Source organism: Sorex fumeus, unplaced genomic scaffold (genome assembly GCF_029834395.1).
Source record: "Sorex fumeus unplaced genomic scaffold, SorFum_2.1 ptg000093l, whole genome shotgun sequence".
Classification (NCBI taxonomy): domain Eukaryota; kingdom Metazoa; phylum Chordata; class Mammalia; order Eulipotyphla; family Soricidae; genus Sorex; species Sorex fumeus.
The window spans coordinates 1,334,227-1,357,396 of NW_026606150.1; the positions used below are offsets into that span (position 1 = coordinate 1,334,227).

The following is a 23,170-nucleotide window of genomic DNA, read 5'->3' on the forward strand; positions in this document are numbered from 1 at the left end:
GGAAGGGGGGTGGGAGGGACTGGGACTGGTGGTGGTGGAGAATGGGCACTGGTGGAGGGATGGGTATTCGATCATTGTATAACTGAAACCCATGCACAAAAATTTGTAAGTCTACAACTGTACCTCATGGTGTTTCACTAATAAAAATTTAAGGAAAAAAAAAGAACGTGGCTTTACAAGTCAAAGGGACTAATTAGGGCGGCTGAGTGATCAACAGATAGGGAAGCAGAGCACAAAGGAGAAGTTAAAGATGAATGGGAGTGCTTTGGGAGCGTTGTGATGGGTGTTACTAAATAAACCTAAACTCCTTGGAGGAGAAAGGACAAAACATAGCTAAGAAGTTAGATGAAAAGTTGGTCAGGAGCGTCTTGAATTGATACATCCTTCTTGGTCTTTTGATATTGGCAAATTGATATTGTAATTCAAGACTTGGGGCTGGAGCGATAGCACAGCGGGTAAGGCGTTTGCCTTGCAAGTGGTCAATATGGCTGACCCGAGTTCGATTCCTCCGCCCCTCTCGGAGAGCCCAGCAAGCTACTGAGAGTATCTTGCCCTCACAGCAAAGCCTGGCAAGCTACCCGTGATGTTATTCGATATGCCAAAACACAGTAACAAGTCTCACAATGTTACTGGGCCCGCTCAAGCAAATCTATGAACAACGGGAGGACCGTGACCGTAACCACGACAATTCAAGACTTCTTTATGGGCAGGAAGGAGACCTGAAAAATAAAGGGGAGATCTGGGAGCTCTCCTCTGAAATTAGTCTGTCTTCCCTACATAATGGACCAAAGAGTCAATGATGGCTGCCTCCAGCATGAAGCTGTGACAGTTCTCATGATCTTCTAGGTCTTGATCTTTTCAATTCTTTTTTTCTCTTTTTTTTTGGGTCACACCCAGCAATGCTCAGGGGTTAGTCCTGGCTCTGAGCTCAGGACTTATTCCTGGCAGTGCTTGGGGGACCATTTGGGATGCTGGGGATTGAACCCGGGTCAGCTGCATGCAAGGCAAATGCCCTACCCGCTGTGCTGTTGCTCCGACCCAATCTTTTCAATTTTTGATCACTTCTAGATCCAAGTTCTCAGCAGATACTCTACTGGAGACGATGATGATAAAGGAATATTTATCAGTCTGCCTTTGTAACAAAATTAGAAGTCTTGGTTACACAATTTTTTTTGCAGTCTTTAACATAAAGCCCAAGCCCTTAAACGTTTGAGGATTTTTTTATTCTACCAATAAACTACAGTCTTAGTTCCACAGGTTTTTTATTTTTAAAATCATAGAGTTAATGCACTCACAGGAGTTTAAGTACTGCCTTGCACATGGACAACACATGGTTTTCATCTCCAGCACTGGTTATGGTTTCCTGAGCATCACAGAAATGATCTTTGAACATAGATGTAGTAGCCGAAAGCACTGCGGGATGTGGCCACCAAACTATCCAAGCAAACAACCAGCAATCAACAGCCAATCAGATTTTTCATCTTTTCCTCAATTACACAGTTTAGCACAGAGATAGACAGTTTTTCTGAAACGAAAGAGTAGTTTGGACCTCCAGGTGGCGCCCTCTCACATGGAATCTGGATTTTCTCTCGCCCTGCAGCACGCTGTGAGTCAGCAGGGGGAGCCCTTGATGCCATTCATGGGTACAGTGGCTGTGATGAGATGAGAGTTGTACTGAGGATTTAGGAGTTCAAATCAATTGAGCAGGTTTCTGTTTTGACTAAGAGATTTTGAATGATTGTGACTGCTGTCTTTAATCAAAGTCTCATCAAGTTGCTTGCAATCATGCAAGAGGAAAAGAGTCTGATCTGCATGTGATTATGGAAACGACATATGTTATTTCTATAATATGTTGTTATGGAAACATGATATATTTCCACAATATATTTTCCATATATGTTATTATATTTGCTCGGGCAAATATAATAATAATATAATTATTAATATACAATAATACATTAATAATTATATAAATATTACATATTAAATTATTACAGATTATATTATATTAATAATTATAATAATCATCATTACAATTATTAATATTAATACTTATATAAATATTATATATTAAATAATAACATATAATAATAGCCATAGCACAGCGGGTAGGACGTTTGCCTTGCACGTGGCCAAGCCAGGTTCGATTCCTCCGTCTCTCTTGGAGAGCCTGGCAAGCTACCGAGAGTATTGCGCCCTCATGGCAAAGCCTGGCAAGCTACCCGTGATTGTATTCAATATGCCAAACAAGTGTCACAATGGAGAGGTTACTGGGCCCGCTCAAGCAAATTGATGAACAACGGGAAGACAGTGCAGTGCTACAGTGGATATCAAAATTTTATCTGATGTGTTGAGTGCAAGGGCGGGAGCGATAGCACAGCGGCAGCCAGCCTGGCTGAGCCGGGTTCAATTCCTCCAACCCTCTCGGAGGGACTGGCAAGTTACCGAGAATATCTCGCCTGCACGGCAAAGCCTGGCAAGCTACTCGTGACGTATTCGATATGCCAAACACAGTAACAAGAAGTCTCAAAATGGAGACGTTACTGGGCTCCCTTGAGCAAAATCGATGAACAATGGGAGGACAGGATAGGACAGTTGAGTGCAAATACTTTTCCCATTTAGTTAGCAAACACCTATATTGTTAATACTTGCCCATTACTTACCTACATCTCAAATACTCAGTATTTGGTCAAAATGCATACATGCATACACATAGACACACACATTGTTGCCTCAAGGAAAAAATCTTTGGTTCCTCAAAAGTCCTAATTTGAAGAGTTTCAATGAAGTTTATTACTTTTCACAGGGAAAGAACCTATTAAAACACTCTCTGGACCTTTTCACGCCAGACCAAGAAACACCAACGTGGGAACATATATACTTTTTGTTTTTGTTCTTGGCCACACCCAGCTCTGCCCTGGATCTACTCGTGACTCTGCACTCAGGGATCATTCATGGCAGTGCTCAGAGTACTGAGCAATGCGAACACCTTACCTGCTACATTATCTCTCCAGGCTCACTTTAAAAAATTTTTTTATTGAATTCCCGTGAGATAGTTACAAGGTTTTATGTTTGGGTTACAATCACATATTGATCAAACACCGATCTCTCCACCAGTGCACATTCCCCACCACCAACCCCCCCTTTCCCACCCTCCCCTTGCCTCCATGGCAGACATGATTCCCTATAACCTCTCTCTAGTTTTGGGCATTATGGTTTACAATACAGGCCCTGAGAGGTTGTCATGTTTGGTCCTTTATCTACTTTCTGCACACATGTTCCATCCTGACAGATTCCTCCAGCCATCTTTTTCTTAGTGATCCCTTCTCTATTCCAGCTGCCTTCTCCCCTTTGCTCATGAGGCAGGCTTCCAGCTATGGAGCAATCTTCCTATCCCATGTATCTACTATCCTTAGGTGTCAGTTTCATGTTATGTTGTTTTATACTTCAAAAATGAGTGCAGTAGTTCTATGTCTGTCCCTCTCTTTCTGAATCATTTCACTTAGCATAATACTTTCCATTTCTATCCATTTATAAGCAAAGTTCATGACTTCGTCTCTCCTAGCAGCTGCATAGTATATTCCATTGTGTAGATTATCTGTTCTAGGGCACTTGGGTTGTTTCCAGATTTTGGCTATTGTGAACAGTGCTATAATGAACATATAGGTACAGATGTCATTTCTATTGTGCTTTTTTGCATCCTCAGGCTATATTCCCAGAAGTGGTATTGTGGGGTCATATGGAAGATCTATTTCTAGTTTTTTTTTTGAAGAGTTTTTTTTTTTATTAGTGAAACACCATGAGGTACAGTTGTAGATTTACAATTTTTGTGCTTGGGTTTTGATTATACAATGATCAGATACCCATCCCTCCACCAGTGCCCATTTTCCACCACCATGGATAATATCCCCCCCCCATCCCCCCATCCCCCCTGCCTCTGTGCAGGGCAATCCCCTGTGTTCTCTCTCTCCTTTTGGGTGTTGTGGTCTGCAAAAGAGGCATTGAGTGGCAAATATGCTCAGTCCATAGTCTACTTTCGACATGCATCTCCCCTCCTGGGAGGATCCTCCAAACACCCTTTATTTGGTGCTCCTTTCTCTATCTGAGCTACCCTTTCCTCTAGAATGCCTGGCTGGCCACTAAGCTATGGAGTAATCCTCCTGGTGTTGATCTCAGCTATTCTTGGGTATTAATCTCATATTTTGTTACTTTATATCCCCCAGATGAATGCAATCTTTCTATGTCTATCCCTCTCTTTCTGACTCATTTCTCTTAGCATGATACTTTCCATGTTGTACCACTTGTATGTAAATTTCATGACTTCATCTTTTCTAACAGTTACATAGTACTCCATTGTGTAGATGTACCAAAGTTTCTTTAACCAGTCATCTCTTCTTGGGCATTCAGGTTACTTCCAGTTTCTGGCTATTGTAAAGAGTGCTGCAATGAACAAACAAGTGCAGATGTCACTTCAACTATACATTTTTGCCTCTCTGGGATATATTCCCAGGAGTGGTATTGCTGGGTCAAATGGGAGCTCAATTTCTAATTTTTTGAGAATCGTCCATACTGTTTTCCAGAAGGGCTGAACCAGTGGACATTCCCACCAACAGTGAAGGAGTGTCCCTTTCTCGCCACATCCGTGCCAGCATCGGTTGCTTTTGTTCTTTTGAATGTGGGCCAGTCTCTGAGGTGTGAGATGGTATCTCATTGTGGTTTTGATCTGCATCTCCCTGATGATTAATGATGTAAAGCATTTTCTCATGTGCTTTTTTGCCAATCGGATTTCTTCTTTGAGAAAGTTTCTGTTCATTTCATTGCCCCATTTTTGGATGGGGTCGGATGTTTTCTTCTTGTGGAGTTTAACCAGTATTTTGTATATCCTGGATATCAACCCCTTGTCAGATGTGTATTTGGCGAATATCCTTTCCCATACTGTAGACTGTCTTTGTATTTTGGTCACTGTTTCTTTGGAGGTGCAGAAGCTTCTTAGTTTAAGATAGTCCCATTTATCTATCTCTGTTTTCACTTGCTCGGCCAGTGGCATGGCATCTTTGAAGATACCATTAGCTTCAATGTCATGGAGGGTATTGCCAACTTTGTCTTCAATGTACCTTATGATTTCTGGTCTGATGTTGAGGTCTTTAATCCATTTTGATCTTACTTTTGTACATGGTGTTAGGCAGAGTTCTGAGCCCAATTTTTGGCATGTAGCCGTCCAGTGATGCCAGCACAATTTGTTATAGAGGCTTTACTTACTCCACTTCACATTACTTGCACCTTTATCAAAGATTAGATGATCATATGATTGAGGGGAGATGTCAGTGTATTCAACCCTGTTCCATTGGTCTGCAGTTCTGCCTTTGTTCCAGCACCATGCTGTTTTAATTATTACTGCTTTGTAGTGCAGTTTGAAGTTCGGGAGGTTGATTCCTCCCATTTTCTTTTTCCCAAGAATTGCTTTAGCTATTCGTGGAGGCTTATTGTTCCATATAAATTTCAGGAGTGTTTGCTCCATTTCTTTGAAGAATGTCATGGGTATCCTCATAGGGATTGCATTGAATTTATACAATGCTTTCGGTTGTATTGCCATTTTGACAATGTTAAGTCTCCCGACCCATGAGCAGGGGATATCTTTCCGTTTCCTCATGTCCTCTTTTATTTCCTGAAGTAGCGTTTTGTAGTTTTCTTTGTACAGGTCCTTTACTTCCTTAGTTAAGCTGATTCCTAGATACTTGATTTTCTGGGGCACAATTGTGAATGGGATTGTTTTTTTCATGTTGCTTTCTTCTCTCTCACTATTTGTGTATAGGAAAGCCATGGACTTTTGGGTATTGATTTTATAGCCTGCAACTTTACTATACGAGTCTATTGTTTCTATGCGTTTTTTGGTGGAGGTTATTGGGTTCTCTAAGTATAGTATCATATCATCTGCGAATAGTGAGAGCTTGATTTCTTCCTTTCCTACCTGAATGCCCTTAATATCTTTTTCTTGCCTAATCGCTATTGCAAGTACTTCCAGTACTATATTGAACAGCAGTGGAGATAGTGGGCATCCTTGTCTCGTCCCTGATCTTAGAGGGAAGGCTCTCAGGTTTTCCCCATTGAGGATGATGATTGCTGTAGGCTTGTGGTAGATGGCTTTAATTATGTTGAAGAAGGTCCCCTCTATACCCATTTTGGCTAGGGTTTTCATCATAAAGCGGTGCTGGATCTTGTCAAATGCTTTCTCTGCATCTATTGATATAATCATATGCATTTTATCTTTTCTTTTGTTGATATGATGGATTATGTTGATTGATTTCCGAATGTTAAACCATCCTTGCATCCCTGGGATGAATCCTACTTGGTCATGGTGTATGATCTTTTTGATGAGTAGTTGGATTCTATTTGCTAGTAATTTGTTGAGGATCTTTGCATCTGTGTTCATCAGGGATATCGGCCTGTAATTCTCTTTCTTTGTGGTATCTCTGTCTGCTTTTGGTATCAGTGTGATATTTGCTTCGTAGAAACTGTTCGGAAGTGTTTTTGATATTTCAATTTCGTGGAAAAGCTTAAAGAGCATTGGGAGTAAGTCCTCTTTAAAGATTTGGAAGAATTCACTAGTGAATCCATCCGGGCCAGGACTTTTGTGCTTGGGGAGACTTTTTATTACCATTTCAATTTCCTTGATGGTGATAGGTCTGTTCAGGTATTCCAGGTCTTCTTGGTTCAGCCTTGGGAGTCTGTAGGAGTCTAGGAATTTATCCATTTCCTCGAGGTTTTGATGTTCCGTGGCATAAAGCTTCTCAAAGTACTCCCTGAGGATCCTTTGAATTTCTGTAGTTTCTGTTGTAATGGCCCCCTTTTCATTTCTGATTCGGTTTATTAGGGTTTTCTCTCTCCCTTTCTTTGTGAGTTTTGCTAGAGGCTTATCGATCTTGTTAATTTTCTCGAAGAACCAGCTCTTGGTTTCATTGATCTTTCGGATTGTTTTTTTTGCGTTTCCATCTTGTTAATCTCTGTTCTGAGTTTTATTATTTCCTTCCTCCTGTTCGGGTTGTGCTCCATTTTTTGGTCCTTCTCCAAGCTCTTAAGCTGTGAGGTTAGGTTACTTATGTGTGCTCGCTCCTCCTTCCTGAGGAATGCTTGTAGAGCTATAAACTTTCCTCTTAACACAGCTTTTGCTGTGACCCATAAGTTTTGGTAACTCGTGTTCTCATTTTCATTCGTTTCTAGGAATCTTTTGATTTCCTCTTTGATGTCCTGTCTAATCCACTCGTTGTTCAATAGAGCACTGTTTAATTTCCAGGTGTTTGATTTAGTTTTCTGTTTTTGTGTGTGATTTACTTCTAATTTCAGCGCATTATGGTCTGAGAAGATTGTTGATACAATCTCTATCTTCTTAATTTTATGGAGGCATGTTTTGTGGCTCAGCATGTGGTCTATCTTGGAGAATGTTCCATGTACGCTTGAGAAGAATGTGTATTCAGCTTTTTGTGGATGAAGTATCCTGTATATATCTACTATGTCCCTTTCTTCCATTGTTTCCCTCAGATGAAGTATGTCCTTGCTAAGCTTGAGTCTGGTTGATCTATCAAGAGGTGACAAAGCAGTGTTGAAGTCTCCCACTAGTATTGTGTTGCTATTGATGTCTTTTTCCAAATCTATGAGTAGTTGTTTTAAGTACTTTGCTGGTCTCTCATTAGGTGCATATACATTTATTATTGTAAGTTCTTCCTGTTGTACAGATCTTTTGATCAATAAGAAATGGCCTTCACTGTCTCTTATGACCTTCTTCACTCTGAAATCGATGTGGTCTGATATTAGGATGGCTACCCCAGCTTTTTTATGGGAGCTGTTTGCCTGTAGGATTGTTTTCCAGCCTTTGACTCTGAGTCTGTGTTTGCTTTGACTATTGAGATGTGTTTCTTGCAGGCAGCAGAATGTTGGGTTCAATTTTCTAATCCATCCTGCCACTCTATGTCTTTTAATTGGTGCGTTTAGCCCATTGACATTGAGAGAGATTATTGTTATGGGATTTTGTCCCATTGTTCTGTTGAAATTTGGTGTATTTGAGGGGCCTTTCTTGCCTTAAAGTAGCCCATTTAGTTGTTCTTGTAACCATGGTTTTGAGTCTATGAAGTTCCTGAGCTGCTGTTTGTCTGTGAAACTGTGTGTTGTTCCTTCTATTATGAATGAGAGTCTCGCTGGGTAAAGTATTTTTGGGGAGGCATTTATATCATTGAGTTTTTTCACTATGTCCCACCACTGTTTTCGGGCCATGAGGGTTTCATCAGAAAAATCAGCTGTGAATTTTAAGGATGCTCCTTTGTAAGAGATTTCTTTCTTCGATCTTGCTGCTTTCAGAATTTTGTCTCTGTCTAAGGTTTTGGTCATTTTGATCAGAATGTGTCTTGGGATATTTTTATTCGGATTTCTTCTAACCTGTACCCTTCGGGGATCCTGAATGTGGTCACAAGTTTTCTTCAACTCTGGAAACGTTGTAGCAATGATGTCTTTGACAGTTTCTTCTTCATCAAGGTTTTCTTCCTGTCCCTCTGGGACTCCAATAATTCTTATGTTACCCCTCTTGGCTTCATCACGATCTTCTCTTGCCATCTGTTCCCAAATTGTGAGTCTCTTTTCCATTTTCTGCTCTTTTCTGGAGAGTCTCTGAACTTCATCTTCGAGCTCACTGATTCTGTTCTCAGCAGCTCTTACTCTGCTGCTGAGGCCTTCCACTGAGTTTTTCAATTCGCCTATGAGATTTTTCAGGTCTGACATTTCCGATTGCATTTTCCTCATTTCTGCCTTCAAATCCTCTTGTCTTCTATTGGCATTGCTTTCCATGGTTTCTTTTAGTTCCCTAAGCATCCTAAGTAGCTCCCTTCTGAATTCCTTGTCAGAGAGGTTGTCTAACACTACAGTACTGTTGGTGTCATCTGGGCTAGACTCTTCAATAAGAAAGTTTGGTGGGCTTTTGCGTTGCTTTACCATTGTGACAAGTGTGGTTTAGTCCTTCACGTTCACTGTTACTATTCTGCTTGATATGCAGTGTGAGTTAAGATAGGCTTATGAGTTACTGGCTACTGTGTTTCTAGTGGCTGAGCTAAACTAGAGAAGTTTCTATCTAAGAAGGTAGCTTATGGTTCCTATGGCATATGTAGTGGGAAAATATTTCGTGGCCGCGTTAGCGGCTGCGGCTCCGGAAAGAGTCCCTGGCACTGGGCGAGGAGTTGGGAACGTCTCCTGGTTGGAATGAGGAGCCGTTCAGCTTTATTGCCCAGAGCTGGGCCTCCGTACCCATCCCGCGCAGATCAGGGGAGAAAACCGGCTTTCTAGGAGATGGAGCTCCTATTTCTAGTTTTTGAAGGACTGTCCATATTGCTCTCCAGAAAGGCTGGACTAACGGGCATTCCCAGCAACAGTGAAAGAGTGTTCCTTTTTCTCCACATCCACGCCAGCACTGGTTGTTTTTGTTCTTTTGAGTGTGTGCCAGTCTCTGTGGTGTGAGATGATATCTCATTGTTCTTTTGATTTGCATTTCCCTGATGGCTGGCTATGTGGAGCATTTTTTCATGTGCCTTTTGGCCATTTCTATTTCTTTTTTGAGGAAACTTCTGTTCATTTCTTCTCTCCTTTTTTGAAGGGGTTGGAGGTTTTTTTTCTTGTACAATTCTACTAGTGTCTTGTATATCCTGGATATTAATCCCTAATCAGATGGGTATTGGGTAAATATTCCTTCCCATTCTGTGGACTCTTTCTGTATTTTGGTCTCTGTTTCTTTTGAAGTGCAGAAACTTCTTAGTTTGATGTAGTCTCATTTGTATATGTTTGCTTCCACTTGCATAGTCAGTACTGTTTCATCCTTAAAGATGTTTTTGGTTTCAATGTCTTGGAGAGTTCTGTCTACATTTTCCTCTATGTACCTTATAGATTCCTGTCTAATATTGAGGTTTTTAATCCACTTTGATCTGACTTTTGTGCCTGTCATTAGACAGAGGTCAGCATTCATTTTTTTGCAGGTAGTTCTCCAGTTTTCCCAGCACCATTTGTTGAAGAGGCTTTCCTTGTTCCACTTCACATTTCTTGCTCCTTTGTCAACAATTAAGTGGTCATATATTTGGGGGTCTGTGACAGAATATTCGACTCTGTTCATTGGTCTGCAGGTCTATTTCTAACCTAGTACCATGCTGTCTTAATTACTACTGCTTTGTAGTACAATTTGAAGTTGGGGAGGGTGATGCCACCCATGTTATTTTTCCCAAGGATTGTTTTAGCTATTCGTGGGGGTTTTGTTCCATATGAATTTCAGGAGTGTTGTGTGTATTTCTTTGAAAAACGTCATGGGTATCTCCAGTATCACTTTAAAGTAAAAGATTAGTCAATGTCATTTTGCCAATAATATTTTACATTTTAAAATGATTGCATCTTTGATGATAATTGTGCATTCCCAAAAATGTAAGTGTGGAATGGGTGGGACTTTGGCATGGGTGATTACCATTGCATCAAACAAAACAAAATAAACAACATGAATCTACATTTAGGTCGTAATGATTAATGGAATAAGACAATCAGAAAAGACATTGTTCCATAATTCTGATATATCTGACTTTCAGAGAAGCAAATGCCTATTAGTAGGAAGTCGAGTAGTACTTTTCATGGCTCAAGTGTCAAGACAGTCAAGCATTTTTAAATATCTTCAAGTTTCACATTTGCACATTTACGATGGTCTAGAAACTGGTACACTAGCATGAAAATACTATTAATCAGTGATATGTTCCTTGATTTCATTATGATTAAAAAGCACTAAAATCTAGTAAACTTGTAATTTGTCACGTTGGGAAAACAACAAATAAAAACGTTGGAGTATCAGATTTCCTATTCAGTGTCCTGTATTTTTTTAAATTTATTTTTTATTTTTTTTAGATTTAAAAAATGGGATTTATTATTTCCTTCCACAAGAATATGATGAAAACATAATTTAAATTATTGAATGACTAGAGAAACACGATTATGAAGACAGATGACAAGCATTAAACAGGGAACAGCTTGTAGAACCAAGTCAAAAGGAAAGAATTTTAGTGTGCAAGAGTTATATATTCTGAATATCTACAGTTTTATGTGTAAATCCTTTCTATAAAAGGATTTACATATGTAAACACATTTTTAGTACTTTTTAGACCTTTATGTTCTGAATTAGAAGTACAGGGGCTTATCAGTGTACCGTCTTAATACTAATTTGTTTTTTGATTTGTGGGAGGTGGTATCACAAGCTTCTCATCCTTCTCAGTGCTGCCATGTTGGTGAAGCCTTCAGGGTCAGGTGAATGAGACCCATTGTAATTACTGGTTTTGGCATATCGAATACACAATGGATAGCTTGCCAGGCTCTGCCGTGCCTTTGATTCTGTTGAGACGGAAGTGGTCATCGAAGCCCTAGCCAATCAGGGCATTCAAGCTCAATACATCAAGATCCTCCCTGAGCTGTATTATGGATTCACTACCAGGATCTCACCATTCTACAAAGAAGTAATCATTGATGTCAAGAGAGGGTTTCGGCAGGGCGATACCATTTCACCAAAATTCTTCAGTGCCACCCTCGAGAACATCATGCGACGACTGGAATGGGAAGGAATGAGAGTGGTTGGCAACTACACCACCTCCGCTTTGCTGATGACATTGTCTTAATAACACCAAACATCAGCCAAGCGGCACAAATGCTGGCCGACTTTGACCGTGAGTGTGGAAAGGTCGGACTACAGCTGAATCTTACGAGGACAATGTTTATGAGAAACAGCCTTGTTCCTGATGCCCCATTCGCTCTCAATGGAACGACCATCTCCGAATGCAACAGCTATGTGTACCTAGGTCGAGAAGTCAACATGACAAATGACCTGGCATCTGAGCTGCATAGGAGGAAGAGAGCGGCTTGGAATGCCTTCAAGAGCCTTGAAGAAATAGCTAAGAGGAAGAAGAACCTCCGGCTCTGGGCACATCTTTTGATTCCACTGTTCTTCCTGCATTAACATATGCCTTAGAGACCTGGGCCCTATGCAAACAGAATGAGAACGCTATTCAAGTCTCCCAAAGAGGAGCTATGCTTAGAATATCACATTTCACTCAAATGAGATAAAGAATCTGGAGTTCCGACATCCGTTGACGATCAAGAATCAGAGACACTGTCTTGTTTGCCAAGGTGTCAAAAATCAGATGGGCTGGTCACATAATGAGATTTAAAGACAACCGCTGGACTAGAGTTGTTACCGTCTGGATTCCAAGGGATGTCAGAAGACTGCGTGGCCGCCCACCTACCATATGGTCAGACTTCTTCATCAAGATCATGAACGATCGGTTTGAGGCTCTTCATGTTCCTAGAGTGAACAGACGCCATTGTGCTACGCTAGCATGAGACAGGGACAAATGGAGATGTTACTGGCTCCCGCTCAAGCAAATCGACGATTAACGGGAAGTCAAGTGATCAAGTGATCAAGTGGTATCACAAGCTGTAGGGCTCAGGATTTATTCCTAACTCTGTGCACAGGGATCATTCCTTGTGGTGTTCAAGGAAACAGATGGAATTCAGGATATCAAACTAAGATCTGCCTTTTGCAAATCAAGGGTCTTTATCCCTTAACTGTAGCTCTGCCCACCCAATTCATTTCTACTGATATAATAGATTTTTCAAGAGTGTAAATATTTATGTACTTAGATAATTATTGATGTATAATGATATTGAACATCCACCACCATCATTGTGCTAAAGATCTTCTTTCACTAACTTTAGGTCATTTCTCCCACCACCTCACCTTTGCCAACAATCCACTTTCAAGCCTTCATCTCCTCCATCTTTTTAACCCTTGCTGACCTCATTCTATATTCAGATAGATCAGACCATAGAGGAGTGCATTTAATTCATATATTCCTGTACGGGACTTAGAATTCATAATTCTATTTTGAGAATTGATACCATGCTGGACTGTTAAAGGATAAATGTATCAATGATCAAGAAATATGGAGAAAAAATATAGTTTGGATCCCTAGTGACAAAAAGAATTGAGAAGGCTAGTAGTGCTGGCACCAAAACCACCGTGAAACAGAAGATGAAATAACAAGATGGTACTGGCTTGACTTCCCATGTTAACTTGCCTATATGTCAGATGTTTGTAGACTAACCTGAGGATAAAATTGAGAAGGTATCTTTGTCAAGATGTTTCATTCGAGGTAGAATTTAAATGTAAATACCAGCTCTATTTTTTAATTTGTCCATTTTATTTTCATGAGGTTGTTCACAATAATTGATTATGTTCAATATTTAATCGCCAATCCCACCACCATTTCACCTCTCCACCACTATTATTTTGAATTTTCCAACCACGACTAAAGCCTGCCCCACAGGCAGATGCTAGATAATTTATTTTGTATTGCTTATTATGAGTAGTAGGAGATGTCATGAGGCCGTGCGCTCATGGAATTCTAAAATTTGAAGTAGCTGAGTTCTGGAGACATCTCTGCAGCATGCTACTCTCTTCTGAGATTCATTTGTGAGTCTCTGGATCATGGCCGCTAATGTGCTTACATGGCACCTGGAGGCAGCTTGTGGGCATGACTGTCAGAACACTAGAAGGGTGGAGAGATGGGACTAGGTGACTCGTTTTGATTCTGTGAGGCCTGGAGTTTTCTTTTTTCTTTCTTTCTTTTTTAAAAAATTATATATATTAAGAGTTACAAAGGTTTCATGTTTGAGCTTTGATCATACAATTATCAAACCCTCATTCCTTCACTAGTGCACATTCTCCACTACCAAATTTCCTAGTATTCCTCCCTTACCATTCCACCCCTTCCCTGACTGTGTGGAAGACAAATTGCACAATACTCTCTATTTACTTTGGTTACATTCGATATTTCAACACCAATCCCACCACCACTCAAACCTGCCGAAAAGCAAAGCTGGACAATTTGTTTTGTATTGCTTGTTATGGTTGAAATATAATGTTGCCTTGCGCCCTATGAATTCTAAAATTTTAATAATTAGGATCTGGGGAGACCTCTGCAGGGAGTTGCTCAGTTCCAAGATTCGTGTGTGTGTCTCTGGATCATGGCCGTGTGGGAACTTAAGTAGTTCGTGGCCGTTTGTGGGCCTCACCTCAGAGTCCTGTGAGAAGTAGAAATGGGGTTAAGAAGATTCCCCAAACCCCATTTTACCACCCTCACCATCACGCCTGCCTCTGGAAAGCCTGGCATTCCATGCCCACACGCAACATCTTCCAGCAGAGAAATGGTCCAGCTCCTCAACTAACCTCCAAGAGAACATAATGCCCCTGAATCTTCCCAGGTAGACCGAACCAGGGTAAAAACTCTGGGGCTGTCTCAAAATGGGGGCAGGAAGATTCTGCCTGAAGACAAAGTAACACACAGGATTCTTCTATTTTTTCAATAGATATCATTTTTGATCCTTAGAAACTGTCCATGAGTAAGAATTTACTTGTTTGGTAGGTATTTTTTCCTCTTTATATTATTTTCTCTTGGAATCATGACTGCTATTGTTTTCTTCCAACCTGTTTCTATATTCACAACCTGACCTTCTCAAGTACTCAAAGGAAAAATCAGAAAAAGGTATTATTTGACAGTGAGGGTACAATCTCCTCCTACTCCAATTGAGCATTTTCTAAATTCATGCTTGATAACATTCATGCATATATGTGTTCAAGAAATATATGCTTTTTTCTTGTTTGCAATTCTGGCAGTGTATTTCCAAAGCAGACAGTGCTTGAAATCATGAGGTAATAATCTTATCACATAAATCAAATATTTATTTAGGAAGCAATCACGGTGCTAATTGCCAAGAACCAAAACTCTTGCCTCAGCAAATTGGGAAATGAAAACTTAAGCAACACTTTGGAATCTGTAACATTGTGGTTAGGAGCAGCCCTGAATGAGGGAGAGAGGGATGGAATCGAGGTCAGCTGACCCGCATGTGTTCTTAGGGGCAGTACTAGAGAGGATCACTAGGTACAAATAGCCCTGGGCTGCTCAGGCTCCTGAATCCAGCTCCTAACTTCTTCTCATTACCCAGAAGCTGACGCTCAGGTCCAAACACAGGATGAAGCTGTCCCTGGCTTTTGTCCTGGTTGCTATAGCCCTTTGCTGCTACCAGGGTAAGTCCTCAGTGAATCAAGCGTCCTTGGGCATGCTGACCAGTAGTATGACTTTACCACAGTACCAATAGTAACTGTAATGGAAAACGTTTAATTGTTAGAGATCCGAGTTCTATTTTCTAGATTAATTGTTACCATGTTCTCTACAATTTTGCATGAGGTCATGCACAGAAAGTGGCATATGGCTTCTTGGTATTTTCTCCTTAATCTGAATTTGAGGAATATCAGGAACTACCCAACTATCAACATGCTTGTTTCTTTTTCTTTTGTCACAGCGGATGCAGGAGCTGTCTGTCCATCAGTTGCTCAAGATCTAGTTAATTTCTTCACGGCTCCAGACCATGTCTACCTCAGAGAACTTCTGAAGTACGACTTATCTCAGCAGGTTGTGGCGGATAGGATGGAGTTAAAGCAATGCTCGAATAACATGAGCATGAGAAACAGACAGCTCATGAACAGACTATTGGTAATTTCTTTCTTCTTTCTTCGTATGGGTTTTGCAGAGATGCACTGCAGAAAGGAGGGTGATCTTCTTTTAGGATTCACTAATAGAGACTGGCCCCGTGTTCACTTATGATAAGTAATCTGTGTTCACATCATCCTTTAGGACAATTATACCTACCTATCACATGGGTCAGGGCAAAGGTCAGGACAGGGACCACCATCCGAGGTCACCAGAAAGGCTCTGAACCAGACTGGCTTTCAGAGGGGGAAAACTAAGCCCAATGAGTGATGTGGAAGTGGCAAATATCTTTTGCCACTGCCTGAGAATTTTCAGATGGAAAGTCCCCTTATCATTGGGGAATGTGTGAGAACGGAGAGACTGTGGATATCGTGTGGGCAGTGGGATACTTGAAGAAAGAAGAGACTGAGTTAATTGGGAGGGAAGCAGCACTGGTTTATTTCAGCTTCCACTGCCATTTTCTTTAGTATCCTGAGAAGTGGACAGAGGTCACTGCATAATTGCTCCTGCGCCACAGCTGCTGTTACAACATCTACATTAGGTCTTCATCAAAGATGCAGATGTCTGAGGGCTCCACGATATCACTCTCTCTAGGAGAGGAGGTGATGATTCTCAGAAAAAGCCCATAAGAGCTGGATTATTTCTGATACGTACATGTGCCTCAGGTTCAAGTTGCACATCGTGCGGCCAGGAATCTCTGAAAGTGAACCCTCCCATCCCTGTCCTAAACTATTAGTCCTAAGTCACTTTGGGGCTATCAAAAACTATATTTGACCTGGGACATCAGAGAGAATTTGTGGATTTCATCATCCAACTCATCTTCATTAGCTCTCAATTGAATTGTGAAGTAGGTCATTGCTTGTTCACTAGAACTGTAATTGGTCAGTGTCAGTTTCTCCCACATGCTGTGCGAGCCTTGTCAGCTTCTTCTTCATTGTGTTGATGACATCCTTGAAACCCGGGTGTGACTGACAGCCTGTGTTAACTTGGTTTCTCCTGAGCAGCATCTTTGACACCCCACATCCTTTTTTCTTTTTCTATTTCAGATGAAGATTTATGCCAAGTGCAAGGAATAGAAGGGGAAATTCTTCTATACCATCATCCAAAGGTTGCAATATTGAAGCGACCTTATTAGGAAATCAATGCATGAAATTCAATATTTGTTCTAATAAATTTCTTTGTCTGAACATCTCTGCTTGCCTTTTTATTGCCTGTTTTGATTCAGGAATGTACGACCTTGATTGGGGAAGGATTTCCCTTGAAGTGGTCCTTGAGTGTTGAAAACAGTCAAGTACAAAATATGCGGAACCAGTTGCACATGTCAAAGTAGGTGCAGGAGTCTCACATGAAATATTTCTGTATCTCTGAGTCATTCTGCATTTCATTCCATTCTTTCCATTAGAAAGCAATGAAGAACAATTAAGACAGAACCTAGCTGACCATTTCAGGGAAATATTGCAATATTAGAGGGGAACAGTTCTTTTTTTAAAATTTTTTTGAATCACCATGAGATAGTTAAAAGCTTTCGTGTTTGGGTTACAATCACACAATGATCAAACACCCGTCTCTCTGCCAGTGCACATTCCCCATCACCAACATCCCAGGCATGTCTCCCCTCCCGCCCCTTTCCTACCCTCCTCCTGCCTCCATGGCAGACAGTATTCCCCATACTCTCTTTCTCTACTTTTGGGCATTATGATTTGCAGTACATAAACTGAGAGGTTATCATTTTTGATCCTTTATCTTCTTTCAGCACACATCTCCCATCCCGACCTCAAGCCATCATTTTCTTTTTTTTTCCCTTTATTTTATTTTATTTTTTTTAAAGTTGTAGATTTACAATTTTTTGTGCTTTGGTTTCAATTATACAATGATCAGATACCCATCCCTCCACCAGTGCCCATTTTCTACCACCATGGATAATATCCCTCCCACCCCCATCCCCCCAACCCCCCTATCTCTGTGGCAGGGCAATCCCCTGTGTTCTCTCTCTCCTTTTGGGTGTTGTGGTCTGCAAAAGAGGCATTGAGTGGCAAACATGTTCAGTCCATAGTCTACTTTCGACATGCATCTCCCCTCCTGGGAGGATCCTCCAAACATCCTTTATTTGGTGCTGCCTTCTCTATCTGAACTGCCCTTTCCTCTAGGATACCCGGCTGGCCTTTAAGTTATGGAGTAATCCTCCTGGTGCTGATCTCAGCTATTCTTGGGTATTAATCTCATACTTTGTTACTTTATATCCCCCAGATGAATGCAATCTTTCTATGTCTATCCCTCTCTTTCTGACTCATTTCGCTTAGCATGATACTTTCCATATTGTACCACTTGTATGTAAATTTCATGACTTCATCTTTTCTAAGAGCTACATAGTACTCCATTGTGTAGATGTACCAAAGTTTCTTTAACCAGTCATCTGTTCTTGGGCATTCAGGTTTCTTCCAGTTTCTGGCTATTGTAAAGAGTGCTGCAATGAACAAACAAGTGCAGATGTCACTTCAACTATACATTTTTGCCTCTCTGGGATATATTCCCAGGAGTGGTATTGCTGGGTCAAATGGGAGCTCAATTTCTAATTTTTTGAGAATCGTCCATACTGTTTTCCAGAAGGGCTGAACCAGTGGACATTCCCACCAACAGTGAAGGAGTGTCCCTTTCTCGCCACATCCACGCCAGCATCGGTTGCTTTTGTTCTTTTGAATGTGGGCCAGTCTCTGAGGTGTGAGATGGTATCTCATTGTGGTTTTGATCTGCATCTTCCTGATTATTAATGATGTAGAGCATTTTCTCATGTTCTTTTTTGCCATTCGGATTTCTTCTTTGAGAAAGTTTCTGTTCATTTCATTGCCCCATTTTTGGATGGGGTTGGATGTTTTCTTCTTGTGGAGTTCAACCAGCATTTTGTATATCCTTGATATCAACCCCTTGTCAGATGTGTGTTCGGCGAATATCCTTTCCCATTCTGTAGACTGTCTTTGTATTTTGGTCACTGTTTCTTTTGAGATGCAGAAGCTTCTTAGTTTAAGATAGTCCCATTTATCTATCTCTGTTTTCACTTGCTCGGCCAGTGGCGTGGCATCTTTGAAGATACCATTAGCTTCAATGTCATGGAGGGTTTTGCCAACTTTATCTTCAATGTACCTTATGGTTTCTGGTCTGATGTTGAGGTCTTTAATCCATTTTGATCTTACTTTTGTACATGGTGTTAGGCAGAGTTCTGAGCCTATTTTTTTGCATGTAGCCGTCCAGTGATGCCAACACAATTTATTAAAGAGGCTTTCCTTACTCCACTTCACATTACTTGGACCTTTATCAAAGATTAGATGAGCATATGATTGAGGAGAGATGTCAGTGTATTCAACCCTGTTCCATTGGTCTGCAGTTCTGCCTTTGTTCCAGTACCATGCTGTTTTAATTATTACTGCTTTGTAGTACAGTTTGAAGTTCGGGAGGTTGATTCCTCCCATTTTCTTTTTCCCAAGAATTGCTTTAGCTATTCGTGGGGGCTTATTGTTCCATATAAATTTCAAGAGTGTTTGCTCCATTTCTTTGAAGAATGTCATGGGTATCCTTATAGGGATTGCATTGAATTTATACAATGCTTTCGGTAGTATTGCCATTTTGACAATGTTAAGTCTCCCGACCCATGAGCAGGGGATATCTTTCCATTTCCTCATGTCCTCTTTTATTTCCTGAAGTAGCGTTTTGTAGTTTTCTTTGTACAGGTCCTTTACTTCCTTATTTAAGCTGATTCCTAGGTACTTGATTTTCTGGGGCACAATTGTGAATGGGATTGTTTTCTTCATGTTACTTTCTTCTCTCTCACTGTTTGCGTATAGGAAAGCCATGGACTTTTGGGTATTGATTTTATAACCTGCAACTTTACTATACGAGTCTATTGTTTCTAGTTTTTTGGTGGAAGTTATTGGGTTCTCTAAGTAGAGTATCATATCATCTGCGAATAGTGAGAGCTTGATTTCTTCCTTTCCTACCTGAATGCCCTTAATATCTTTTTCCTGCCTAATCGCTATTGCAAGTACTTCCAGTACTATATTGAACAGCAGTGGAGAGAGTGGGCATCCCTGTCTCGTCCCTGATCTTACAGGGAAGGCTCTCAGTTTTTCCCCATTGAGGATGATGCTTGCTGTAAGGCCATCATTTTCTTAGTGATCCTTTTTCTATTCCAGCTGCCTTCTCCCCGGACTCATGTTATGTTGCTGTTTTTTTCCAGCCCCAGATAGATAGATTTTTACTTTCCTTTAGTTACACATTGACTCATTTAGGAGCGTTGCACATTAAGAATCTAAATAACCATCACTATCACTGTCCTCCAGTTGTTCATCAATTTGCTCGAGCAGGCCCAGGAACGTCTCCATCGTGACAATTGTTACTGTGTTTGGCATATTGAATACGTCACAGGGAGCTTGCCAGGCTTTGCCGTGCGGGCGAGATACTCTCGGTAGCTTGCCGGGCTCTCTGAGAGGGGCGGAGGAATCGAACTCAGGTTGACCATGTTGGCCGCTTGCAAGGCAAAGGCCCTACCCACATTGCTATCGCTCCAGCCCAAGAATCTAAATTAATAAACAATGAAGTTATGTTGAATTCAAGGTAAAAAAAATTATAGATTTTCTTTTCTCACCTGTTATTATTTAAGTGAGTTTTTTTGTGTTTAAAGTAATTTCATAATAAAAATACTATAGTAAATCAAGTATTCTGCAAAAATAAGAAGGATACATTTAAATGTATTTGTATAAAATGAAGTTGGGATGCTGGAGAGATAGCACAGCGGATAGGGCATTTGCCTTGCATGCGGCCGATCTGGGTTCGATTCCCAGCATCCCATATGGTCCCCTGAGCACCACCAGGAGTAACTCCTGAGTGCAGAGCCAGGAGTAACCCCTGTGCATCGCCAGGTGTGACCCAAAAAGGAAATAAATAAATAAATAAATAAATAAATGGAGTTGGTATAAGCAACTCTAGTAAGAGAAGAACACGTTTTCAACGTCAGGTAGAGACTCCGGAACCCAGAAATAACCAGACCTTCAAGGCCATTTTCTGTACCCACTGTTCAATTTCCCCAATATATGGCCTTCCTTTAATTTGCTGTCCAGAGTATTCCTTTGAGTGAATTATTTGGCCTCTCCATAAGTTTTTACTGAGATATTATTTCCTAGAAGTCATTTCATTTTGAAAATTATTCTTTCATGGTTTCTGATAATACTTCTCCTTAAGGTTTAAATGACTTAAAATTTTTTTTATTCTCTCCGAAAGTAGACTATGGACTGAACATGTTTGCCACTCAATGCCTATTTTGCAGACCACAACACCCAAAAGGAGAGAGAGAACACAAGGGATTGCCCTGCCACAGAGGCGGGGGGGGGGGGTGGGATCGGGGGATGGGGTGGGGGGGATATTATCCATGGTTGTGGAAAATGGGCACTGGTGGTGGGATGGGTATTTGATCATTTTATAATCGAAACCCAAGCACAAAAAATTGTAAATCTACAACTGTAGCTCATGGTGTTTCACTAATAAAAAAAAAAAAGAAAAAAATTTTATTCTCTCTCTCTCCTTTTGGCTGCTGTGGTTTGTAAAAGAGGAATTGAGTGGCAATCATGTTTATAGTGTACATTCAGCATGCATCTCCAGTCCGGGGAGAATCCTTCCAATACCCTATTTTTGGTGCTCCCTTCTGTAGCTGAGCTGTTTTCCCCTAGCTTGTGCAACTGGCCTTCAAGTCATGGACTAAACCTCCTGGTACCTATCTCTGCTATTCTTGGGTGTTAGTGTCCTATTTTGTTACTTTATGTTCTTACTTTATGTTCTCCAGATGAATACAGTCTTTCTATGTCTGTCCCTTTCTATCTGACTCATTTCGCTTAGTATGATACTTTGCATGAAGTACCACTTTGTATGTAAATTTCATGACTTCATCTTTCCTACCAGCTACATAGTACTCCATTGTGTAGATGTACCAAAGTTTCTTCAACTAGTCATCTGTTCTCGGGCACTCGGGTTTTTTCCAGATTCTCGCTATTATAAACAGTGCTGCAATGAACAAACAAGTGCAGATATCACTTCCAATATACTTTTTTGCCTCTCTGGGATATGTTCCCAGGTGTGGGATTGTTGGGTAAATGGGAGCTCAATTTCTAATTTTTTGAGAGTCGTCCATACTGTTTTCCAAAGGGCTGAACCATTCCACATTCCCACCAGCAATGAAGGAGGGTCCCTTTCTCTCCACATCCGCACCAACTCTGGCTCTTATTTTTCTTTTGGATGTGGGCCAGTATCTGTGGTGTGAAATGATATCTCATAGTAGTTGTTTTGATCTGCATCTCCCTGATGATTAATGTGTAGAGCATTTTCTCATGTGCCTTTTAGACATTCGGATTTCTTCTTTGAAAATGTTTCTGTTCATTTTGTCGTCCCTTTTTTGATGGTGTTGGATGATTTCTTCTTGTGGAGTTCAACCAGTACTTTGTATATCCTTGATATCAACTCAACTGTCAGATGTTTTGGGTGAATATCCTTTCCCACTCTGTAGACTGCATTTGTAAAAATATAGAACGCTTAACGAATTTGCGTGTTATCCTTGCATAGGGGCCATGCTAATCTTCTCTGTATTCTTCCAATTTTAGTATATGTGGTGCCAAAGTGAGCACTGTTATGTTGTTTTATACTCCACAAATGAGTGCAGTCCTTCAATGTCTGTCCCTCTCTTTCTGAATCATTTCATTTAGCATGATACTCTCCATGTCTATCCATTTATAAGCAAATTTTGTAACTTCACCTCTTCTAACAGCTGCATAGTATTCCATTGTGTAGATGTACCAAAATTTCTTTATCCAGTCATCTGTTCAAGGGCACTTGGGTTGTTTCCAGATTTTTGCTATTGTGAACAGTGCTGTTATGAACATATAGGTACAGATGTGATTTCTCCTGTGCCTTTTTGCATCCTCAGGATATATTCCCGGAAGTGATATTGCGGGGTCATATGGCAATTCAATTTGTAGTTTGTTTTTTTTGGTCACACCCGGCAATGCACAGGGGTTACTCCTGGCTCTGCACTCAGGAATTACCCGTAGTGGTGCTCTGGAGACCACATGGGATGTTGGGTGTTGAATCTGGGTTGGCCGCGTGCAAGGCAAACGCGCTACTCTCAGTGCTATCACTCCAGTTCATCAATTTCTAGTTTTTAAAAGACTGTCCATATTGTTTTCCCCAAAGGCTGGACCAGTCAGCCTTCCCACCAACAGTGAAAGAGCGTCCCTTTTTCTCCATTTCAAAGCCAGCACTGGTTGGGGAAACAGTTCTTTAAAAAATAGTTGAGAGATGTAGGCTCTCCAGTGGAGCTTGTGGAAATATTGTAAAGATAAAGAATGAACAAATTTAAAACAATCTAGTGACTTCTCATACAGTAAGAGAAAATTTGGTATGTTTATGGGTCAAACCTGATTTTCCCAACCAGCAGCACTACTGTTCATGATCATTAGAAGAACCATAACAAATGGCGGGTTGTGGTGAGTTTCCAAAGAAAAGCATGGGCACACGCATGGGACATGAGCGTT

The 23,170-nt window shown here is 40.8% G+C and overlaps 1 protein-coding gene and 1 non-coding gene across 2 annotated transcripts; one reads left to right on the forward strand and one right to left on the reverse strand.

Moving 5' to 3' along the window:
* The first annotated feature begins 15,004 nt into the window (after nt 1–15,004).
* LOC130039936 (secretoglobin family 1D member 2-like) lies at nt 15,005–16,789 on the forward strand. The gene is made up of 3 exons (XM_056131916.1): nt 15,005–15,139; nt 15,415–15,605; nt 16,649–16,789. The coding sequence occupies exons 1-3, from the start codon at nt 15,085–15,087 to the stop codon at nt 16,676–16,678; spliced, it is 276 nt and encodes a 91-aa protein (XP_055987891.1). The 5' UTR covers nt 15,005–15,084; the 3' UTR covers nt 16,679–16,789.
* A 5,368-nt stretch (nt 16,790–22,157) lies between these two features.
* LOC130040062 (U6 spliceosomal RNA) lies at nt 22,158–22,264 on the reverse strand. The gene has a single exon (XR_008794962.1). It is a non-coding gene; the product is annotated as a U6 spliceosomal RNA (small nuclear RNA).
* Between the last annotated feature and the right edge of the window lie 906 nt (nt 22,265–23,170).

Bases quoted from the DNA above. Each gene is read 5' to 3' on its own strand.
- LOC130039936 (XM_056131916.1), top strand. From the start codon at position 15,085: ATGAAGCTGTCCCTGGCTTTTGTCCTGGTTGCTATAGCCCTTTGCTGC. The intron at 15,140-15,414 runs GTAAGTCCTCAG...CTTTTGTCACAG, and splicing joins AGCCCTTTGCTGCTACCAGG to CGGATGCAGGAGCTGTCTGT. The intron at 15,606-16,648 runs GTAATTTCTTTC...TTTCTATTTCAG, and splicing joins AGCTCATGAACAGACTATTG to ATGAAGATTTATGCCAAGTG.